We start from the raw sequence: 20,032 nt of genomic DNA on the forward strand, positions 1-20,032 counted from the left end.
ACAACATCCATCTGTTGGGCGTGACAGCCCCCATCACCCTGGAGTACAGACCCCTGGCCGTGGAGGCCAACCAGACATCCAGGTACACGCCGCTACAGCTTCATTCAAAGACACTGACACTGGCTCAGACGTTTGTCATTAATGGTGCAGTTGGTAGGATTTGAGAAAGAGAGAGAATGAATAGAGAGAGAGAGAGCAGAAAAGGGTTGAAATCAGACAGATTTCCTTGATTCCCTTCGTGCTCCCTCCCTCGTTGCGTTCCTCCGCCATCGTGAAGTGTTTCATTTCATGCCCCTGTGATTGACAGGTAAGCTGGAGTCCCTGAACCAATCACCTAACAGGTGTCCTGATTGGTCAGAAATGAGCAGGGAGTGGTCAAAAATCTAAATTTGCTCATATACAGGCAAGCACAGTCAACTCCAAACAGAAATTCTCATAAACTAAATAATAGAGGGTTGTAAGACACGGGGGGCAGGGGGATCGCACCCAGTACCTCTTGGCTTGGAGTCGGATCACCCTAGCCACTATGATTCAATCCAACCCCCCCTCCATGTCGTTCAGTATGGTATCACCCATGCAGACTCATGAGATGGAAGGAGAAAGCTAAGAGCTCAGAGCAGGGTGTGAATATCCCCACCATGTATTCCCAAATCTAATCCCACTGACTCAATTCAACGGTTGAATTGTATTCCATCATTGAAACGCTTAGATAACAAGGTTCTCCCGCCGCTTTTCTTTTCCATACTATCTCAGATTACCTTGCCTCCTACGAATATTACTATTTATTATTCCTATCAAGTCATTAAGGACATGCTCTCATCCAAAGCGCCTCACAGTTGTAAACGTTGTAGATACATTAGTTAGACACCCTGCTCAAGGAGGCCTACAGGTGGACATTAGGGGCTCAAACCCACAACCCTCCCTGAAGGAGCGTCCCTCTCCTTGTGGCTGCAGGCCTGCTCTGGTGCTGATGACCAGCACGGGGCTGTCCCGGGACGGCTACCAGGGGCGTATCGTCGTCAACGAACGCCACGTGTCCCTGAGCTCCACCACGGGGGCGGACGAGGGCAGCTACACCATCAGGGACGCCGACGGCAACATCAAGAGGAAGGTCTGCCTCAACGTGCAAGGTAAGGACCGGGCACACCACCCCTCCGCCCCCCCGCCCCCACGACTAGCACCATCAAGAGGAAGGTCGGCCTCAGCGTGCAGGTGTAGCTCCTGTTTCCGGTGTGACCTGGCTGACATGGACCTGTCTGTGTACCGCTGCATGTTTACGGTGCACGTCCATGCAGGACCTGGCTGTAAATGGGTACACCGTTGGCTTTACGTGTTTTCATCTGGGCCCTTCTATCGCTCATGTCGTGCGATTGCTTTTTAGTCCTGAATAAAGAATAACGCATCACGGCCCAAAACACTTAGGCTGAATCCGAATACTTAGTACATACTATTTCTGTTCAGTGTCTACTACTTGACGGTACTACACTTCACAGTGTAGTACGGTCTACAGCTATGCGTAGAACGCCTCCGAACGCCTCCGAACGCTTCCGAACATCGCCGAAACTCCACCGGATGTTTGGAGATGACGTATCTCCCCTCAGATGCCGGCAAAATTACCTTGATAAGTTACCTGTTTTCTGTCTTGTAATCGTTGCTATTCAATTAAAAATGTCTCTCTTTACTCAATTACTGACTTTACTATTTTACTCTTTTTAATGTCTCTTTTTTTCGCCGCTTTCTACAACGTCTTTCTGGTGGTGTCGGGTCAGCCATCTCTTCTTCGTTCGTTACCAGACTACGGTTGCATTGTGGGATAGCGTAGTGAACTCTGTGGTTTACTTTGGCGGTAGTACGCATTCGGAAACGTCTTCCGTACTACACAATGCGTACTGAGCATTCGGACGCGCTATATTTTTGGCGTACTACAAAATGCATACTATATAGTAGTCAAGTAAGAGTATTCGAATTCAGCCTTAAAGTATGAATTCAAGAAATCAAAGTTTCTGGCTCCACCTACTCGTGGGCTGTGCCCCATGGCAATCTGCCTTGTAGCGAGCCTGCCGTTCTCTGCTGGATGTCGGGGCCCAGTCTCCACCGTCCCGCCCATAAATGCACACAAAGCCGCCCATGAAGAGAAGCACCAATGTTGAGCTGCTCCTCGCCCGCCCCGTCCTGCCTCCATGCTGACGTACCGTCCCCTCTATGTCTCCCTCAGAGCACTTCGACTACAAAGAGCTGCCCAACGACGGCGTGATGAAGATCAACCTCCGCCTGGACAGCTCCCTGGTCAGCCTCTACTACAGCCCCAACAACGACTCCAAACCAGTGCTGCTCATGGACAAGGGAGAGCTCACCCCGGTAAACACAGACTTCCCTCCTGTCTTTTTTATCCTGTCTGCTTCAATTCCCACTTGCATGCATTTGTCTCTCTGGCATATGCCCGACACGGCGTTCACTAGTACACCTCACTGTGTGTGTGTGTGTGTGTGTGTGTGTGTGTGTGTGCGTGTGTGTGTGTGTGTGTGTGTGTGTGCGTGTGTGTGTGTGTGTGCGTGTGTGTGTGTGTGTGTGTGTGCGTGTGTGTGTGTGTGTGTGTGTGTGTGTGTGTGTGTGTGTGCGTGTGTGTGTGTGTGTGTGTGTGTGTGTGTGTGTGTGTGTGTGTGTGCGTGTGTGTGTGTGTGTGTGTGTGTTTCTCACTCAGAGCCTGAGTGAGCTGGGCATGGAGGGCCGTCTGCACATGGAGGGCACCACGGCGGTGCTGGACCACCTGCGGGCCTCCGACGCGGGACGGTACGAGGTGGTGGACGCCCTGAGCTTCCCCGTCGCAGTCTTCCACCTGGATCTGGAGCGTAAGTGTGGGGGGGGGGGGGGGGGGGGGGGGTTCATGGTCACCTCTTACCTTCTCAGGATAAGCCATTAGAAGATGAAGAAGTTCAGTGATAAAGTAAGACATAGTGAGAACTGCTGGTTGTATATCCATGGAAGATATGCAAACATGAACATCAGTGATGAAGATGTAATAAATGAATAAACATGGTGCAATTACAATTAGGGCATTTAACTGACGCTTTAATCCAAAGCGACTTACATCGGTTAACACACACATTGACACACCGACGGCAGGGTCAACCATGCAAGGCGACAGCCAGCTCGTCAGGAGCAGTTAGGGTTCAGTGTCTCGCTCAGGGACACATCAACACTCAGCTAGGAGGAGTGTGGGATGGTACTAGCAACCTTTCAGTTCCATGACAGCTGCTCTACCTCCTGAGCTAAGCCGACCCGATGGTAGGGAGGTTGCCTCTCATAATATGGATAGATAACTTAGCAGGGCGGTGCGCTGGTAGAGTTAGCCCTTCGAGGCCTGCGCTGAGGAGATTGCACGAATATTGGTTTAGTTATCTAATAAGGATGACTTTGTTGCATTCAATTTATGATACATAATTAAATATTTGATGAAATATTAAAATATGAAATCAATAGATCGGATGAGCAGGAGAGTGTAGTGTCAGGTGTTGGCTTCAAGGGGTATGGTCTACTTAGTTCCTTATTTGTTTCCCTAGCTCCTATATTCATGCCCCGGTGTCCACCCCAGCCTACAGGCTCCCCATGGTGTTGGTGGCGGTGATTGCCCTGTGCGGCCTGCTGGCCTTCCTGCTGCTCGTGTGCCTGCTGTCCTGCCTGTGGAAGGTGAAGAAGAGGGCCAGGAGGGCCGCCGAGCTGGAGAAGATCGCAGAGAATGCGGGCAAGGAGGACGAGGGGGACGCCTTCAGACAGGTGGGGGGAAGAAAGAACGAAATAACACTTACAATAAGTAACGCAAATATGTTGAAGCGTCTGCATGGTCCTTGCGTTGCGTTTATCTGGAACCATAATCAGCTCTTTGCTAGCAGCAGAATGGGGTCTAAATTACTAGTTACAAGTCACAAACATACAGGATACATTTGGACGCATCCGGACACAATTCTGAGACATTCCCGGAGTCATTTCTGAGAATTTCTGAGAAAAGTCAGACACATCCGGCCGCATTACAGAGGTATTCCCGGAGACATTTCGGAGACATTCCTGGAGACATTCCGCAGACATTTCGCAGGCCTGGACAATAAAATCTCTTTGCGTGCAAACGACGGTACCAGCAAAGCTGAAAGTGTTTCCCGTAGTGTAGCTGAATAATCATTGATCATATTCCACACCAAATGAATGTTTTTAGGGTTTGACCGTCAACGGGCCTGCGAAATTTCTCTGAAATACCACCGGGAATGTCTCGAAATGTCTGAAGTGTCTCCAAAATGTCTCTGGGAATGTCCGAATGTATCTGACTTTTAATAAGACCCAGCAGAGGGTCTTCAGTGTGGGAGTACGTGGTGAAGGAAGACAAAAGAAAGCTGCAATTTCAACATTTGTAACCGTGAGCTCACACCAAAAGCTTCATTAGCGTAAGTGATTTTAAATGGCTCCTGGTGATGAAGCCTCAGAGAGCAGTGTGATAGCAGCAACCTAAGCACACGCTATGTGGAGCTTTTGGTGTGAGTCCAGTGCAAAATAAGCCGAACTACTCCCAAATATTTTTTTGTAAAATCCGTCTGTTCATTAAATAACTAATTGTGAAATCCCAGGAAAAATTCAGTTGCTGTCATAATCAATTGGTCAGATTGCTTATTCACAGAATTAATCATTAATACTGTATCACCTAGTCTGTCGTTTTTTTCAGTAACTCCTCAGTAGTGCTTGAATCACAGTCACTCAGGGCCTTCTCATTAACCACCCTGTCGTTCATAATTCATTCCTCATTCGCTCCTCAGTAACATTTTTGCATACTGTCGTGGATAAAACCCACGGTTAATACTCAAGTTAAAATACGAGAGGTTGAGATGGACTAGGGTTGAATGATCAAGGCTTTATTGTCACTGCACAGAGTAACAACATCACCTGAGTTGGTTTGAAAAGAACTTGCGAACAGTCTTCAGGATCCCAATTATATTCCCCATTGTGATGCTCTCCAAACATGCACTTCGGCCAATCAGAATGCTAGTCTAAACTACTCCTGCATTCCCGTTTCCCATTATCATTTATCTTCCCACCCACAATGCCGACAATAGATTCCATGCAGTAATTCAAGCATTACGTACAAAACGGTTGCATATTATTATTATTATACATTACAGTTATATGAAGTGAAGTCTTTAAATAAAATCCATACATTGCCGTGTTTATTAACCACAGAGGGATGTCTGTCTGAGTGTTCACCGGTCAACCCAGGACCCTCTGAGGAGTTATGAATGACAAAGGGACAGGGCCCGGAGCTTGCCCCTCCCCCCCTGCTGACGCGTTCCTCACTACTAATATTCCAACAATTTGGCTGAGAAGCCTCTAATATTTTCCACCATATAGTACCTTATTGTAAAGCGTTACCGAGTGCTCCTTGTGCTCCGGTTTTCTTAGCGGACGGTTGTTTCTTTTTTCCCGAGCTTTCAACCCTGAAATGACCCTGCACATAACTGTTACATGTATTAAATGTGTGTGTGATGTGTGTGTGTGTCCAGGTGGTGAAGAACATGAAGCAGCTGAATGATGACTCTAAACACTCCCAGGCGGAAAACACAGAGAAATCCCAGAGCACCGAAGTGGACATTAAAGTGAGGGACTTAACATGTTATCATGATCATCAACCCTGTAATCTCTTGATTGCATGTCATATATATACATATAACCTACGAGTGTTGTCCAGCATGCTGTTCACGTCTCTGTATACGTTTTGTGTAGAATGCTGTTCACCTCTCTATAACCTATGAGTGTTGTCTAGCATGCTGTTCACCTCTCTATAACCTATGAGTGTTGTCTAGCATGCTGTTCACCTCTCTATAACCTATGAGTGTTGTCTAGCATGCTGTTCACCTCTCTATAACCGATGAGTGTTGTCTAGCATGCTGTTCACCTCTCTATAACCTATGAGTGTTGTCTAGCATGCTGTTCACCTCTCTATAACCTATGAGTGTTGTCTAGCATGCTGTTCACCTCTCTATAACCTATGAGTACTGTCTAGCATGCTGTTCACCTCTCTATAACCTATGAGTGTTGTCTAGCATGCTGTTCACCTCTCTATAACCTGTGAGTGTTGTCTAGCATGCTGTTCACCTCTCTATAACCTATGAGTGTTGTCTAGCATGCTGTTCATGCCCGGCTGCAGGGTCTGGAGGTGTCCTCTAAGGAGGTGGGCGTGGACAACATGGAGACTAGTGACTCCGGAGTGGGCTTCAACACCACCGCCCTCCCTTTGGACACCGACACCGACATCGGAGAACAAATCCTAGAATCCGAGGCTGAAGGCGTCTCCGTTGCCATGGCCCCTAAGCCAAGCCCACCCGCCGCCGCCGCCGCCGCCGCCGTGACCACACCCAGTGCCCCGCCCTCCGTGGATGTACAGCCGCCACCACCTGACACCAACAGCACACCCGACTACGCGCTGAACATCCCCACCTTTGCAGACGTCAAGCTTAGCCCGGCCCAGAGCCCTGAGCCCAGAGCCGGCCTGAGCCCCGGCTCCAAGCCAGGTGAGCGGGCCAAGACCCCCGAGCCCAGTCCCGTCCCCAGCCCGGGCCTGGCGCTGAAGGCCTCCTCCCCAATGGCTCCCTCCGCCCGCACCGCTCCCCCCACCCCAGAGGCCAAGCCTGCCCTCACTCCCACCCCGGAGCCCAGCGCTGCACCTGAATCAGCCCCCACCGTCAACGGCACCCCCGAACCCGCACCCGGATCCAAAGCCAGTCCAGAAGCGGCTCCGAAGGTAGTCCCCCCGAAGACCCCCGAGGTGGAGCTGAAGGCCGACGCCCCTGGAGTCCAGGCTGAAGAGACCACCACCTGATCCCAGCCCTGGACAGACGCAAGGAAAGACCCACTGATAGCCAACACGGCCCCCACCACATCATGAAGAAGTGAAACCACACTTCCAGGGGCCGTGAATTAAATATCCCACTTCTAATGCCTGAACCTAATCGTAGCTAAATAAGGATATATCACTCGTTTGTATCTAACACATAACCTTTGAGACGTTTTAATCCAAACATCAGTTCACATGAGCAGATCAATGATCAAATAATGTTATAGGTAGTTCAACTCCTTGTGGCTTAATCTTTTAGATTGTACTCTCTCTTTTATAGTTTGGTTACTTCACAGTACAACTGCCAAACTGCAAACAGTATCTTTTGCAGAGTTTACAGCTAAATTGTTAACCCAAATTTAGGTCTAGGATTTTCTAACAATTTATGGTAAACACCATGGTTTACAACTAATAATTTAAGAAAGTGATTGACAAACACACTCATCTGTAAAATTCTACGCTACACAAGTTGAAAGCAACTCAATTGAAACACGAATGCCCATTAAGATACCTGCTCTTTCGTCAAGCATGTGGATACAATAGTCAAACAGTCAAAAGCATGAACTTTTTGAGCTTATCTTTGAACATCGGCAGTTTTGTCGTCTCAGATAATTGTGGGAAGTCACGATTATACACAGATCAAACCGTACCCATCACAACTTGGAATGGCAATACATTAACTCTGCAAGAATGTTTCTTCAACAAGGAGTAGAGAAACCACCTCTTGAAAGGAGCGGATGAAACAAAACACATGTTCAGCGGTCTGAAAACAACGTCCTGGAACACTTCCATCCATGGTCTTATCCTCATCCACAAATCGGGATCATATGGTTTTCATGGATTTGGTTTGCAAATCTCTCCCGTTGTTGCAAATGTACTACAAAAGTAAAACATGGTTTTCATGGTTCTGAAAGGGAAGAGACAGGCACTTACGGCCTTTTGCATTCTCATTTAGTTGCCACCGTTTATGTAAAAGATTCTGCACACAGACATCCTTTCCCTAAAATACACTTGTTTTCAACTCCATCACAAAAAGGAATAAGTTGCTACTTTCAATAACATAAAAAACATACTTACTATACTAAAAACATTGTTTTATCGGAGCAGTTTAGATTTTGATGCGACCGCTCAATTGCTATATTTTTTTGTTGAAAGGTTTGGATTTTTTTATAGACTGAATACTCAATAATGACCATTAACACCTTGATTTTTTATCAACTGTTTGAATTGAAGGAGGTCACAGATGCCTGCTGAAACTTCAGCCACTTTATGATACCATCTTGTGATACCTTGTTATTTACCACATGTGGTTGTCTATAACCGAGAGATAGAACTACATGGCTAAATCCATCACTATAAACCTTTTCTTTCAGCAGCATCATTGTAACTAAAGTAAATATATCTGTACATAGCCATGACAAAAGTATGTATATTGAGTCCTATTTAACGATGTGGACCAGATATTCCCAAACTAAGTTCGACATTTGTAGCCTGCTTGTGGTGCTTGGCCCATTTATCAAAAATGGATCAAAGCCCCTTATTTGCTCCTCCTCTGATGTCCACAAGAACGTCTGCCTCACTGTTGCTTTTGCCTTTGCCAAATACAGCTGCGTCCCTATCCAGACGTCTTAAAGCTATAGGGCTGCAGATGTGGATGCAAAGGGATTTAGTATTAGTTATCAGTTAGATAAAGGAGGTGAGAAGATACATTTGATGCATGATTAAAAAAATAAAAACGATATCTCTACCTCATGGTTAAAATTACCCCACCTAAACCAATGAAAGACCAGGTATTGTGCGATAAAATTACCAAATCATTTTTGGTAATTTTTTTCAAAGGATTTGTCAAGAGAAGCACAATAAAAAGGTTAATTCTCCACAAACAATATGGAAACTTGAGACTTGACCTTGGTCTACCAACCTCATTCCTACTGGACCCCTGTGTAGTGTTTTGGTGACAGTTAGAAATTTCATATGTATTTGATAAGGCAACGTGACAAGAGCCAAATAAAATGTCTAATTTGCTAGCATATTAACATGACATTAAATATTAAAAGCATGGGGTTCGATTAATGATGCGGTTTAGGTTCAATAAAAATCAAGTTATATACACGAGCAAGATAAAGTAATGGCATTACATGGTTTAACACTGAAAAAGAAATAGTGGATAAGTCCAAATTCCAGGATGAATAAATAAACCGAAAAATCTTGGCAATACTGAAAGCATCTTCAATCCGCTTAAAACAACACACACACACACACACGCACACACACACACACACACACACACACACACACACACACACACACACACACACACACACACACACACACACACACACACACAAGCATAATACATGCTCCCTCACCCTGCTGGCCCAGATCAGTGCTGTAAATATTGCATGTTCAAGTCTGTTGTAATTCTCCCAGCCATAAGTTTTAGTTTAGAATGGTTGTATTGTATTATAATAGATAATATAGAATAAAAAAAAGAAATTTCTCACAATGTCTTAACTACCGAAAATGGAATATCTATAAAAAGCTATACACTATATAACACTAATAACTAACTGAACACCTTATTTATGAACCAAATATTGTACAATGTATCATGGACTATATTAGATCCATTGAGATCTATTCAGTTGTATTATCACCATTCCAACTTCAAGACACTCGCAGTGTAACTCAATGTATCTACATATTGTATTGCAAATGGACCATTAATGTCACTTTGAGGCGAAAGCATTCATTAGCATGGCCCCAAGATGTCATCCCAAGCAGCATGTTATTGCTGTTTGAAATAGTTTCATCATTCTTAATATTTGAATTTGTGTGTGTGTGTGTGTGTGTGTGTGTGTGTGTGTGTGTGTGTGTGTGTGTGTGTGTGTGTGTGTGTGTGTGTGTGTGTGTGTGTGTTTGTATGTATGCATGCGTGTCTGGGTCTGTTGTCACTGCTGTGTTGATTACTAGCTTTATATTTGTGTTGAATATCGAATGTGTAAAAATGAGACAAAGGTTATATATGTATCCATTCCTTGATATTGTGAGTATAGCTTACAAATGTCTGCCTATTATGTTCTGCAATGTGAACAACATTGTGTATGAAGGCATTTAAATTGACAAAAAAGGATTTGTAACATCGTGATCTCTGAGTTCCTTTGAGCGATGTTGTCTTGTTTTTAGTGCCTAAAAAATAGACTAGTTGGCCTGCATTCTGTTCATAGTCACTTCAAACTGTACTTTTTTCTACATGTAAGATGGGGTATTCACAATTTGGGCAGATTTTACAAATTCAATCTGCAACCTTGAATGATCTGTTTTGCTGTCTATCTAATAAATAAATAAATATACAAATATTTACTACTAATACATACAAAATATTAAATGTGCTGTGTAAATACAATGGAAATACCCAGAAATACAGTAGTGGTTGAGGACTTTTAAAGACGATGATTACAATCTAAAAATTTGATAAGCCTGCCAGGCATTTCTCAATGCTAACAACGAAGAATTAAAGTAACAGTTTGAGTGTTTTCTAAGCATTGATAAAGGTGTCATCAATCATTCAATCAATCATCCTTCAATACATTTAGTGATACTGTTTAAGAAGCAAGTTTACAATAGCAAGTACTGCATGTTTAGGCTTTGGGTTGGAAGTGTCCTGTTCACTGACAACTGCACCACGGACGATCCGAAATGTGTGAGAGGGATTTGGTTTGCTCAAATAACAGGGCATCTCAACCTCTTATGTGCTAAAGCTAATGTGTTTCAGAAGGTTGGTGGTGCAATGCCCACCCAACTCAGTTTACCCACCACTAGAAACCTTTCCTGTCGAGTGTACTTCTCTCCGCTATCCCGGCCTGGGTGTGTGGGGTAACACGCGTTTCTCCTTGTATCGTCTCGACTTTGCACAATGCCACACACACATCACACAGTCACACACAGATGTGTTTTTTTTTTTTTTTTTTTTTTGTAAAAGGAAACACTTTATGTCTTTATTTCATGTCTAAGAAGTTACAAAGAATAAAAGCAAAGAATTACAACGCCGGCTGTGATGTCGTCCCTGTGTGTCGGTACATCATTGTGACCAGTGACTCTTATTGTGGTGTTGTGGTGTGACTCATTGGTGGGTTGCCGGGATCCCTGCTCATTACCACCTGTCACCCAGTCGTAGCGGAGGTGAGGAGTCCTTCAGTCACAGAAGGCGCACTGTTTGAGTGACACCACAACCCCCATGTCACCCCATGCCCCCCCCCCCCCCCCCTGGGGGCAGCACATTCCCCTCAGCCTACCCCCTCCCCCAAGCCGCTGTCATCTCTTGCATAGCTTCCATAGTCACGCTTTAGTCACACCAGGCCATGTCACAAGACTGTGACGGAAATATTAATAGATAAGTAACATCATAGCACCGTTAACCATCTCTTTGAAGCTATGGAGCAGCTTTTGGCCTTTCTAGATCCCTAGCAGATGCTTCTAGATTCAATAGTTGTGTGTGATAAAGGGTTGTGTCAACTACCCTCTTTCTATGATGCAGTACATTTTAAGTATGTCCAAAACCTTTCCTGTCATCATTGTTATCATCATAATCAGCACTGTCATCATCATAATCATCATCATCATCATCATCGTCATCATCGTCATCATCACTATCATCGCTATTAAAATGATCCTCCTCAACTTCATCGTCATCATCTTCACCATCCTTTACATCCCCCCCCCCCCCCCCCCTCACAGGGAGGGGCTGAAGATGGCGAGTGGCGCGGTGTTCCTCCCGTCGTCCGAGTCACACGGGTTAAAGAAGGGCACCAGCGGCGCCGCCACCGTCCCGAGGGAGAAGGTGTAGAGCGGCGCCATGCTGCCGGCGTTGTAGAAGGACAGCTCGCGCTGCTCACAGTCCAGGAACACGCCGATGCGCAGCAGGTGGCTGGACAGGACGATGCCCGTGGGCTCCGGGTCGGTGCACGCCACCAGCGTGCCGCTCTTCAGCGCCAGCGTCCAAATGCCGCTCAGGGTGCCGCTGTGGGCCATCTCCCCGCGGGGGACGTCGTCGCGGGCGACGCCCAGCCTCCAGGAGGTCTTGCGGCCCACCTCCACCTCCCAGTAGTGGCGGCCCGCGCTGAAGCTCTGCTGGCCAAACACGCAGTAGTAGTAGTGGAAGCGGCGCGGGTTGGCCGGGCACCCCGCCACGTCCTTGTCCTCCTCGTACCACATGGAGGCGCGGGACGGGGAGACGGTCAGCAAGGGGTGGGCGGTGTCGGGGTCAAAGGTGACGGCCGTGATGTCTGGTGGAGGAGGGCAGGCGACCAGAAAGGGAAGGATGTTATTTATTCTGCTATTGTTGTATGAACATAATTATTAAGAGTAATGGGGGTCGTTTTGGAGGACTTACTTGGATAGAGGCAGCTTTTCATGTGCTTCCATATTCTGTATTGGATAGGGCCCACAAATTGACCTGCTCGGACCTCGGTCTCTACCTCTCGTGGGGGGACGAAGCTTACCATGGACCTGCTCCGTCGGGGGGCAGTGGAGGAGGAGGAGAGTTGAGGGATAAGATGACAGCACATTAAGGAGTGTGTCAGTAGAGGGATTAGGGAGATTAAGGGGAGGAGAGAGAGAGAGAGGAAGAGAGAGAGAGACAGACAGTAACAGACAGAGAGAGGCGAGAGCGGGAGGGCATATGCTGGGCATGCATGGACTCAGGCTGGTGAGAACAGGGGAAACTTATTTTGAAATTTAGAAAACTTAGTTACTTTTATTAGTTTCTTTTGTTATCACAAAACTTGCCTTTTTATGAGGTCTTTAATTTCCTGCCATGAAGAAAGATTACAGTGAAAATCATGTTGACTTAAAAGCACAAACACAGCCATTTGTAATAATGTAGAGAAAGTGTTTTATTGGAAAGCGTCCAGGGTGAACACAGCCCCGGCCTCGCTGTGCTGCCCTTCTGTCTCTCACCTTTTAATGAGAAATTGATTTAGACCAGCGGAAAGCAAGACAGTCAACCAATCAGCCAATCAATGGCTGTAATTGATCAAATGAGCGCAACGTAGTGCAGAGGAAGAGCTGACAAGGTGGCTGTGCAAAGAGGGGCCAAGGGCTGCACTCTGTTGCCCCTCGGATACAGGAGAGGAGGTAATACTAGACTCCAGATTATGGAGATACAGCTGTGGTTACGTGTCTGAATATAACGGGAGCCGATTGGACGTTTGGGGGTCTGACATTCAAGGACTGGAAAACAAACCTGGAGAAGTATGTATTGTGTGTTTGTGTTCTGCGATAGTCATTGGAGATTAAGCCAGTCAATTATATACATTATGCAAGGGCATCATTATAAGATGCACTAGCTTCATATAATGTACTAGATCATTCCAAGGACCTGAAAGCACATGTGTATGAAGAATGTACTAGCGTACTAGAATGGACTAGATCATTCTGAGGGCCTGGTTATACATTGTGTGAAGAATAGAATAGAATAGTACATTTTAGAAGGCCCTATTTGGAGCTGTATATTTCATGAAGATTGTTCATTATAGAATAGTTAACTTTCAAATGTACTTTTTGGAACTATTACCTTCTTTTAATGTAAGGTTGATTATTGAATATAACTAATTGTCAAAGCCATTCCAAAAATGATTTACATTACAGAATAATATATATTATATATTTGGAACTATTAAATTATTTAAATAACGTAAATAATATAATAATATGCAGTATTAGGAGCAAGTGCATTCTATAAAGGATTCATATAAAGAACAAAAAATAGAACATACTATTTGGAACATTCTTCAAATATTGACCAAATATATGGTCAATCTTCGAGCTCTTGAAAAAGAAAAAAAAGGCATCCTAATTCATTGTATTTATGCTTGTGAATCAGCGAAAGAAACAACGTACTTTGAGCAGCTTAGGACTGTCCTCCTCGGCCAGCTTGCTGTTGAGCGTCGTGACGGCTCTCTCCAGGTCCTTCCCTTGCTCTGCGATCTTCCTCTCTCTCCCCCTCAGCTGCTTCACCTGCTTCTGCCGCGCCTTCCTGAGGCGCTCCAGGTCCAGGCTCTCCTCCTCATCCAGGAAACGGTGGAGGTTCTGGAACTCGGACCGCACCTCCCGCTCCAAAACATCAAAGCAGTTCTGAAAACACACAGTGTCAAGCTGTTTTTTTTTTTTTTTTTTTTTGGGGGGGGGGGGGGGGGGGGGGGGCATGAATGGATGAATATATGGACTCTCTACCCTTACACTAACACAAACATTGAGGCACAACGAAAATAATACCTGTACTGTTTTAGCAAATGCTTATTTCAAAACAGTGTGAGGTAAATACCTCTACTCCAACGGACTGTATGTACATCTCACACTCTTCCTCTCTGCACTCGTCCAACTCATGTTGGATCCTTTTTATAGCATCGATGAGCTTCTCCTGCAACACACACACACACACACACACACACACACACACACACACACACACACACACACACACACACACACACACACACACACACACACACACACACACACACACACACACACCACAAACAGCATTAACATAATATTTAAGAAGTATCCAAGGGAAGGTTAAGTCAGTAGAGGCGAGGGTTAGTTGATCTCCATGTTATACTTTACTATGAGAGTCAAATAGGTATGGCTGGCATCTTCAGCGTATGATTTGCCTGACAAATGTCATATGTCTGCTAAAGTAAATGTCACATCTCCTGTCTAATGTTTGTGAATCTTACCTTGGCAACAGAGAGGCCATTTCTGCAGTTGTTGTTTCTGTCAGTCATGTGTTTTCTGTAGTACTTGCCAGTTTCTGGTATCCCGAAAAGAAGGCTACATATGGGACACCTGGGAATGAGCAGGGGGAAGTGAAGCAGAGAAATGAAGAGGAGGGAGGGATTAAATGGGAGGGACAGACCAGAGCCTATTTGAAATGAAAATGATAGCGTAAAAAAAGAGGGGGGAGCAGAGAGAGGGAAAGAGAGAGAGAGGTAAAGAGAGTAGAGCACACATATAGAGAGGAAGGCAGTTAATGGTGGGAGCGGGGGTTGGGGTGAACATACTACGCATACAATACTGACACAGGAAAAGCAATAAAAGAGCTGAGGTTGAACACAAGCAAGGCTGAGAAATGTCAAGACGGGTGAGCTAAGGTCATCCTAAGAACGCACCGCCCTGCAAAGGGGCCAGAGACTCCGTTTGGGAGAGATAAACAGATGGAGGGAGCGAGGGAGGGAGACAGGATGGGGGGGGGGGGGGGGGGGGGGGGGGGAAGAGAAAGACTAGTCTAGCTGCCAGGGCTAGCTGTCGGACAGAATTTCAATGCCAGAGACAGAAGGTTCTATTCCTGTCTACCGGTGTCTTTGGTAACAAAGGTGCACTAGCCAGTCAGACAAACAGTTGGACAGCCAGGCAGGCAGGCAGGCAGGCAGGCAGGCAGGCAGGCAGGCAGTCAGGCATGCAGGGGAGAGAAGAAGCCAGCTAGCCAGATATAGTCTTTCGAGTGGGAGTGGCATTGCCTGCAGAAGTAGACGGCGCTGTTTTATGTGTATATTGGCTTAGTATTATCTGGGGGATCTGATAGGATCCACTGTAGAAACTGAGGCATCAAAGCTGCAATAAAGCATTCTGTTTGGATATCCATATCTGCCATTCTATCTGAGCCCAAGCACCATAAACATACAGTCAGCAATTATTTCCCACAGCTCCCTGCACATTGTCTGCATCCCAGTGGAAAAGTAAGAACTTCCCCTTTCTAAAAGACGTCAACCTTTAAAATCCCTGCAGTTCATAACCTGAACTTATGTCTTTGCCTGTTTTGTTGCGTCTGTAATTGCATTTTTTTAATGTACTCTGCATGCACACAGAAACAAACACACACACACACACGCACACACACACACACACACACACACACACACACACACACACACACACACACACACACACACACACACACACACACACACACACACACACACCACGCACGCGCACACACAGCGTGCAGCACTGTCTGCATGTTGGTGCAAAGGCAGCATTACTCATCTCTGCGAATGTTGCTCATCTATAATTCATGGGAGCGGGTGCTTGCAAGGGATTGTGCTGAGCTCAGGGTGAGCCTGCTGCACTACTGTAGTATGGTAGATGAACACGTCGATTAAAGTGTGATCTATGACAATGCACCCATTCGGATGGAAGGTAACAGCTAGTTGTTGTATCATGGTGTTGTCTATTACAAATGAATGCCACATTGAAAAGCATGGACCATTTATAGTTCCATCCCGCTCCATAAAGATATATAGACCCATACATTTGCACCTCATCAACATAAAGGGACACACTCAAAACCGTTACAATCACACAAATACACATTGTGCAACCTATTTTGAACATTAGCCCCACTCATAGAAGTCTTCAAATAGGCCCCGCCCATAGCGGCGCTTATCAATGACGACATCCCATCTCGACGTAAACAAGAGCATGTCGCACAAGAAGTCCCAAGTAGGAGGTGAACCAATATTTCCATTCTCTTATTAATGACTTAACATTTAGGAACATACCTGTTATTCTGCGGTTAGTTCCCACTTCCAACTCTTTGACTTCCGCAGGAGTCCAAGCAGGCAGAACACTTAAACTAAAAAAAAAAAATGCTAACACGGGTAGCTAACGCTTTGAATGAAAGAGACAGCTCATAACGATTGGTTTCACAGTTATAAGTTATAAGGGATTTGATTTGCTTCTGTTTGTTCAAATGGAAATACGTACGTGAGTATGCAAATACGTATTATTCTACTTGAGTTTTGCTTGTCATGGCAATATTTGAACACCCACTTATTACTAAGTGTTCTTTGCTAACTTCTAATTGAGAATAGTAGGTTGTGGAGGTGTTATTCATGTCCTATTAATCATTATTAATGTCCTATTACTCTGTATTAATGTCCTATTACTCTATATTAATTTATTTTTACTCTGTGCTAATGTCCTATTACTTTGTCTTCATTTCCTTTTACTCTGTATTCATGTCCTATGACTCTGTATTTATTTCCTATTACTCTGAATCAATGTCATGTTTCTGTGTATTCATGTCCCACTCTGTAAACATGTCTTATTACTCTGTATGCAAGTTCATATTACTCTGTATTTTTGTCCTATTATTTGTATTGCTGCCCTATTACTCTGTACGTAATTAATGTACTATAACTCTGTACGCAAGTTCCTACTGCTCTGTATTCATGTCCTCTAACTCTGTATTATTCTATTCTAGAAATGAACGGACTAGCAGACATCGAGGTGGACTATAAGCGCAAATATAAAAACCTTAAACGAAAGTTAAAATTTCTTGTTTATGTAAGTATTACTGTTTTTATATGATAAATAAATAACCAGCTGCACTAGACAGTTATTCAAAACTACGTTCTGTTTTTTCTTCCAGGAGCAAGAGTGTTTCCAGGAGGAGCTTCGGAGGTCACAGAGGAAGTTACTCAAGGTCTCCAGGGACAAGAGGTGGAGCTCTGACCTCAATAACTGAATCATTGCATTGATAATTGGCGAATAGTTGAAAATTAGTAAATATGTGTCCTATTCTTTGTTTCCAGCTTCCTCCTGGACAGACTGCTGCAATATGAGAGGGTAGACGAGGACTCCTCAGGTGCAGTCTACCTTTCTAAGCATTTATATTGTCAATTTTTCTTTCAAAGCATTTTATTCTTTGTGCGCCAATCAACTGCACACCTGCACTGAGATTCCCTCTGCTTTCTCTACCAGATTCGGATGCTACGGCTTCGTCAGAAAACAGTGACACAGAAGGCTTCAGGGAAAGAGAAAGGGAGCGAGACGCAGGGAAAAAGTAAGAGTTAATACAGGGAGAAACCATCGAATATAGCCTACTGGCCCAGTATGTGAGCTTGTTAAGAACCGATAAACTTTCATTGTGACACTCATCAGTGCTGAACGTGTCTCAAGGTGCGGACATTATTTTGCATTACATTTGTTCTTGTTCCATCATTTGGCATGTAATTTAGTTACACCGTTTTCATTTAAAAAAATTAGAGGTTCAATCTAAGGGCTCATGGTCTCATGGGCTCATGATCTCAAATAAAGATTGTTAAAAGTAATGCTGCAGAAGGGAGAAATATAAGGTCTGGTCGATTTAAAGGATTATTAAAAAATGTCTTTAACATATTTGTATTACTTGATGAATATGTTACAGCAGGGCTGTAGATAGAAAGTGAACCAAAAAAACTTGAGAAACCATGAATATCTGTTATTGCCATTTATTTTGGCTTGGGTGTTTATTGGGGAGTATTTTGCTTTCTGTGCAAATCCGGTAAAGACACCTGGGATTTCTATCATTAATTATATAAACTGCTAAATAAATAGAATCCCTCCCCATTTAGGTTGAAAACATTGCCTATCCTTTTGTGTTCTTGGCTGAGACAAGCTATACAATACACAATAGCATAAAATCTCCCCTTCTGCTCATAGTCAACAGCATACTCTGTTATCACACGCCTTGTGTTCATTTCTGTGGTCTCCCTCCCAGGCGCAGGAGTAGTCCCGGAGCCAGCCTCCCTCCTTCCTCCTCAGCACACCTCTCCCTGCTCTCCCGCCCTGGGGTAGCTTCCCTTCAGTCCTCCGGCTCCGGGGATTACCTCAACACGGTGAGCTCTCAGTCTCAGTTCACCCTTAATGTCTTCATGAACACTTGCTCCACTGTTTTCACCCATGACAGTTACACCCCTGGTTTTATTTAAGTTTTTATTTATTTATTTTATTTGTTGGTTATATGTTGTCCTTATTATTTAATTGTGGTTATTTATTCCTGGTTTTGGTTTATCATGACCTCATTGTCTTTACATCGTCCTTGTGCATTTTGTGTGTGCATGTGTTGTACCGTGCATGTGTTTGTTGTGTGTGTGTGTGTGTGTGTGACACATGGGGCCTGTTTGCGTGTGTGATGGGCAGATGCCCTTCCCACCAGAGTATCTGGCCCCGCCGGCCGAGCGCGTGAAGAAAGAGAGAAAGATTCAGACGCCTAAAAACAAGAAGGACACACCTGGGAAGGTGAGAGAGGAAGGGTATCAGTTGCCTGGATAATCACATCTATAATGACACACACACACACACACACACACACACACACACACACACACACACACACACACACACACACACACACACACACACACACACACACACACACACACACACACACACACACACTCTGAACACACACACTCTGAACACACACACACACACACACACTCTGAACTGGATTTTTGGGTCAAAGGTTATTAATTATTAATCCATAGCAAACAATGAAGGGGGCTGTGACCTACTTCTGGACCATCAGCAACACTGCACACCCATATAAACACAGCTTGGTTCCCCTGACCTTAATCCATACCCCTGGTTTGTTAACCTTTCTGTTTTGTTTACTTTCCTTCTCTGCATGCTACTCAGGTAGTTGCACCACTGACGGCTAATTACCAATCAGCCCCCGCGGGCCCCCCCGCGGGCAGCGGCCCCTTCAGCTGGGTCCCCCGACAGATGCTGAGCGGCGACGCCGCGGAGGAGGAGGGGGACAGTGAGCTGGACAGCGACCGGGGGGACGAGGACCGGGGGGAGGGGGACGAGGCTGAACTAGTCATTGATATCCCCAATGAGTGATGAGGAGATGCTGCTGGTTGTTTTTGTATTTTATACTTGTATGCATGGTGTGGGTGTGTTTCTGTGTGCTGGTCTGCCTTGGTTTGCAAAACGCAATGTAATTATGTACGGTTGAATACCGCAACTCCCTGTTTAGAATCTCAAAGGAGGAGCCAAGCACCCCCCTGTGGAGGGTTGGCTTTACTGCAGTCTCACTGCCAAAACAATGCGTCTCGCACACAACTCTGTGATATGTTATGCTATTATTAGCTGTCCGTTAATGAAGATAATACAAAGAACACAGGATATTGATCTCCCTCTAGAGTCATAGCTTTGCTTTCTTTGATCGTTCCCTTACTAATTATGTTTACATTATTAATAATATTTGTTTACGTTCTGTTTAAATCGGGCCATTGTTCAACTGATGCTTTTTCATAATTTTAGATTAAAATGGTGAAATTAAACCTGGCTTAAAGTATTGATTTTTATTAAGATAAATCATGTTATTTATCT

At 44.9% G+C, this 20,032-nt stretch overlaps 3 protein-coding genes across 6 annotated transcripts in view; 2 read left to right on the forward strand and 1 right to left on the reverse strand.

Moving 5' to 3' along the window:
- si:dkeyp-77h1.4 (uncharacterized) overlaps nt 1-10,845 on the forward strand; it is a 21,929-nt gene extending 11,084 nt beyond the window's left edge. The window contains exons 5-11 of one of the 2 annotated variants that reach the window (XM_030371630.1): nt 1-82; nt 955-1,130; nt 2,216-2,358; nt 2,702-2,849; nt 3,593-3,774; nt 5,541-5,633; nt 6,161-10,845. The exon at nt 1-82 is cut by the window's left edge and continues 39 nt beyond it. In XM_030371630.1, coding sequence (XP_030227490.1) covers nt 1-82; nt 955-1,130; nt 2,216-2,358; nt 2,702-2,849; nt 3,593-3,774; nt 5,541-5,633; nt 6,161-6,856 — 1,520 coding nt within the window. In that variant the 3' untranslated portion in view covers nt 6,857-10,845. The remainder of the gene's footprint in view (nt 83-954; nt 1,131-2,215; nt 2,359-2,701; nt 2,850-3,592; nt 3,775-5,540; nt 5,634-6,160) is intronic. The other variant, XM_030371631.1, reaches the window with a different exon arrangement.
- On the reverse strand, nt 10,825-15,074 carry si:ch73-54f23.4 (zinc-binding protein A33). The gene is made up of 6 exons (XM_030371637.1): nt 14,611-15,074; nt 14,196-14,291; nt 13,772-14,005; nt 12,659-12,681; nt 12,264-12,379; nt 10,825-12,156 (listed from the first exon to the last, which is right to left on the reverse strand). Exons 1-6 carry the CDS (start codon nt 14,656-14,658, stop codon nt 11,603-11,605), a joined length of 1,071 nt encoding a protein of 356 aa, XP_030227497.1. The 5' UTR covers nt 14,659-15,074; the 3' UTR covers nt 10,825-11,602.
- Nucleotides 15,075-16,312: 1,238 nt separating this feature from the next.
- ino80e (INO80 complex subunit E) lies at nt 16,313-19,988 on the forward strand. Of its 3 annotated transcripts, none has more exons than XM_030371638.1 (8): nt 16,313-16,379; nt 17,136-17,218; nt 17,304-17,374; nt 17,467-17,519; nt 17,636-17,717; nt 18,414-18,531; nt 18,836-18,934; nt 19,334-19,988. In XM_030371638.1, the coding sequence occupies exons 1-8, from the start codon at nt 16,319-16,321 to the stop codon at nt 19,538-19,540; spliced, it is 774 nt and encodes a 257-aa protein (XP_030227498.1). In that variant the 5' UTR covers nt 16,313-16,318; the 3' UTR covers nt 19,541-19,988. The 3 variants fall into 3 exon arrangements, with proteins under 3 accessions (XP_030227498.1, XP_030227500.1, XP_030227499.1); XM_030371640.1 differs by having other exon boundaries at nt 16,353-16,636; XM_030371639.1 differs by having other exon boundaries at nt 16,362-16,632.
- Nucleotides 19,989-20,032: the final 44 nt, after the last annotated feature.

Source organism: Gadus morhua, chromosome 11 (assembly GCF_902167405.1).
Source record: "Gadus morhua chromosome 11, gadMor3.0, whole genome shotgun sequence".
Taxonomy (NCBI): domain Eukaryota; kingdom Metazoa; phylum Chordata; class Actinopteri; order Gadiformes; family Gadidae; genus Gadus; species Gadus morhua.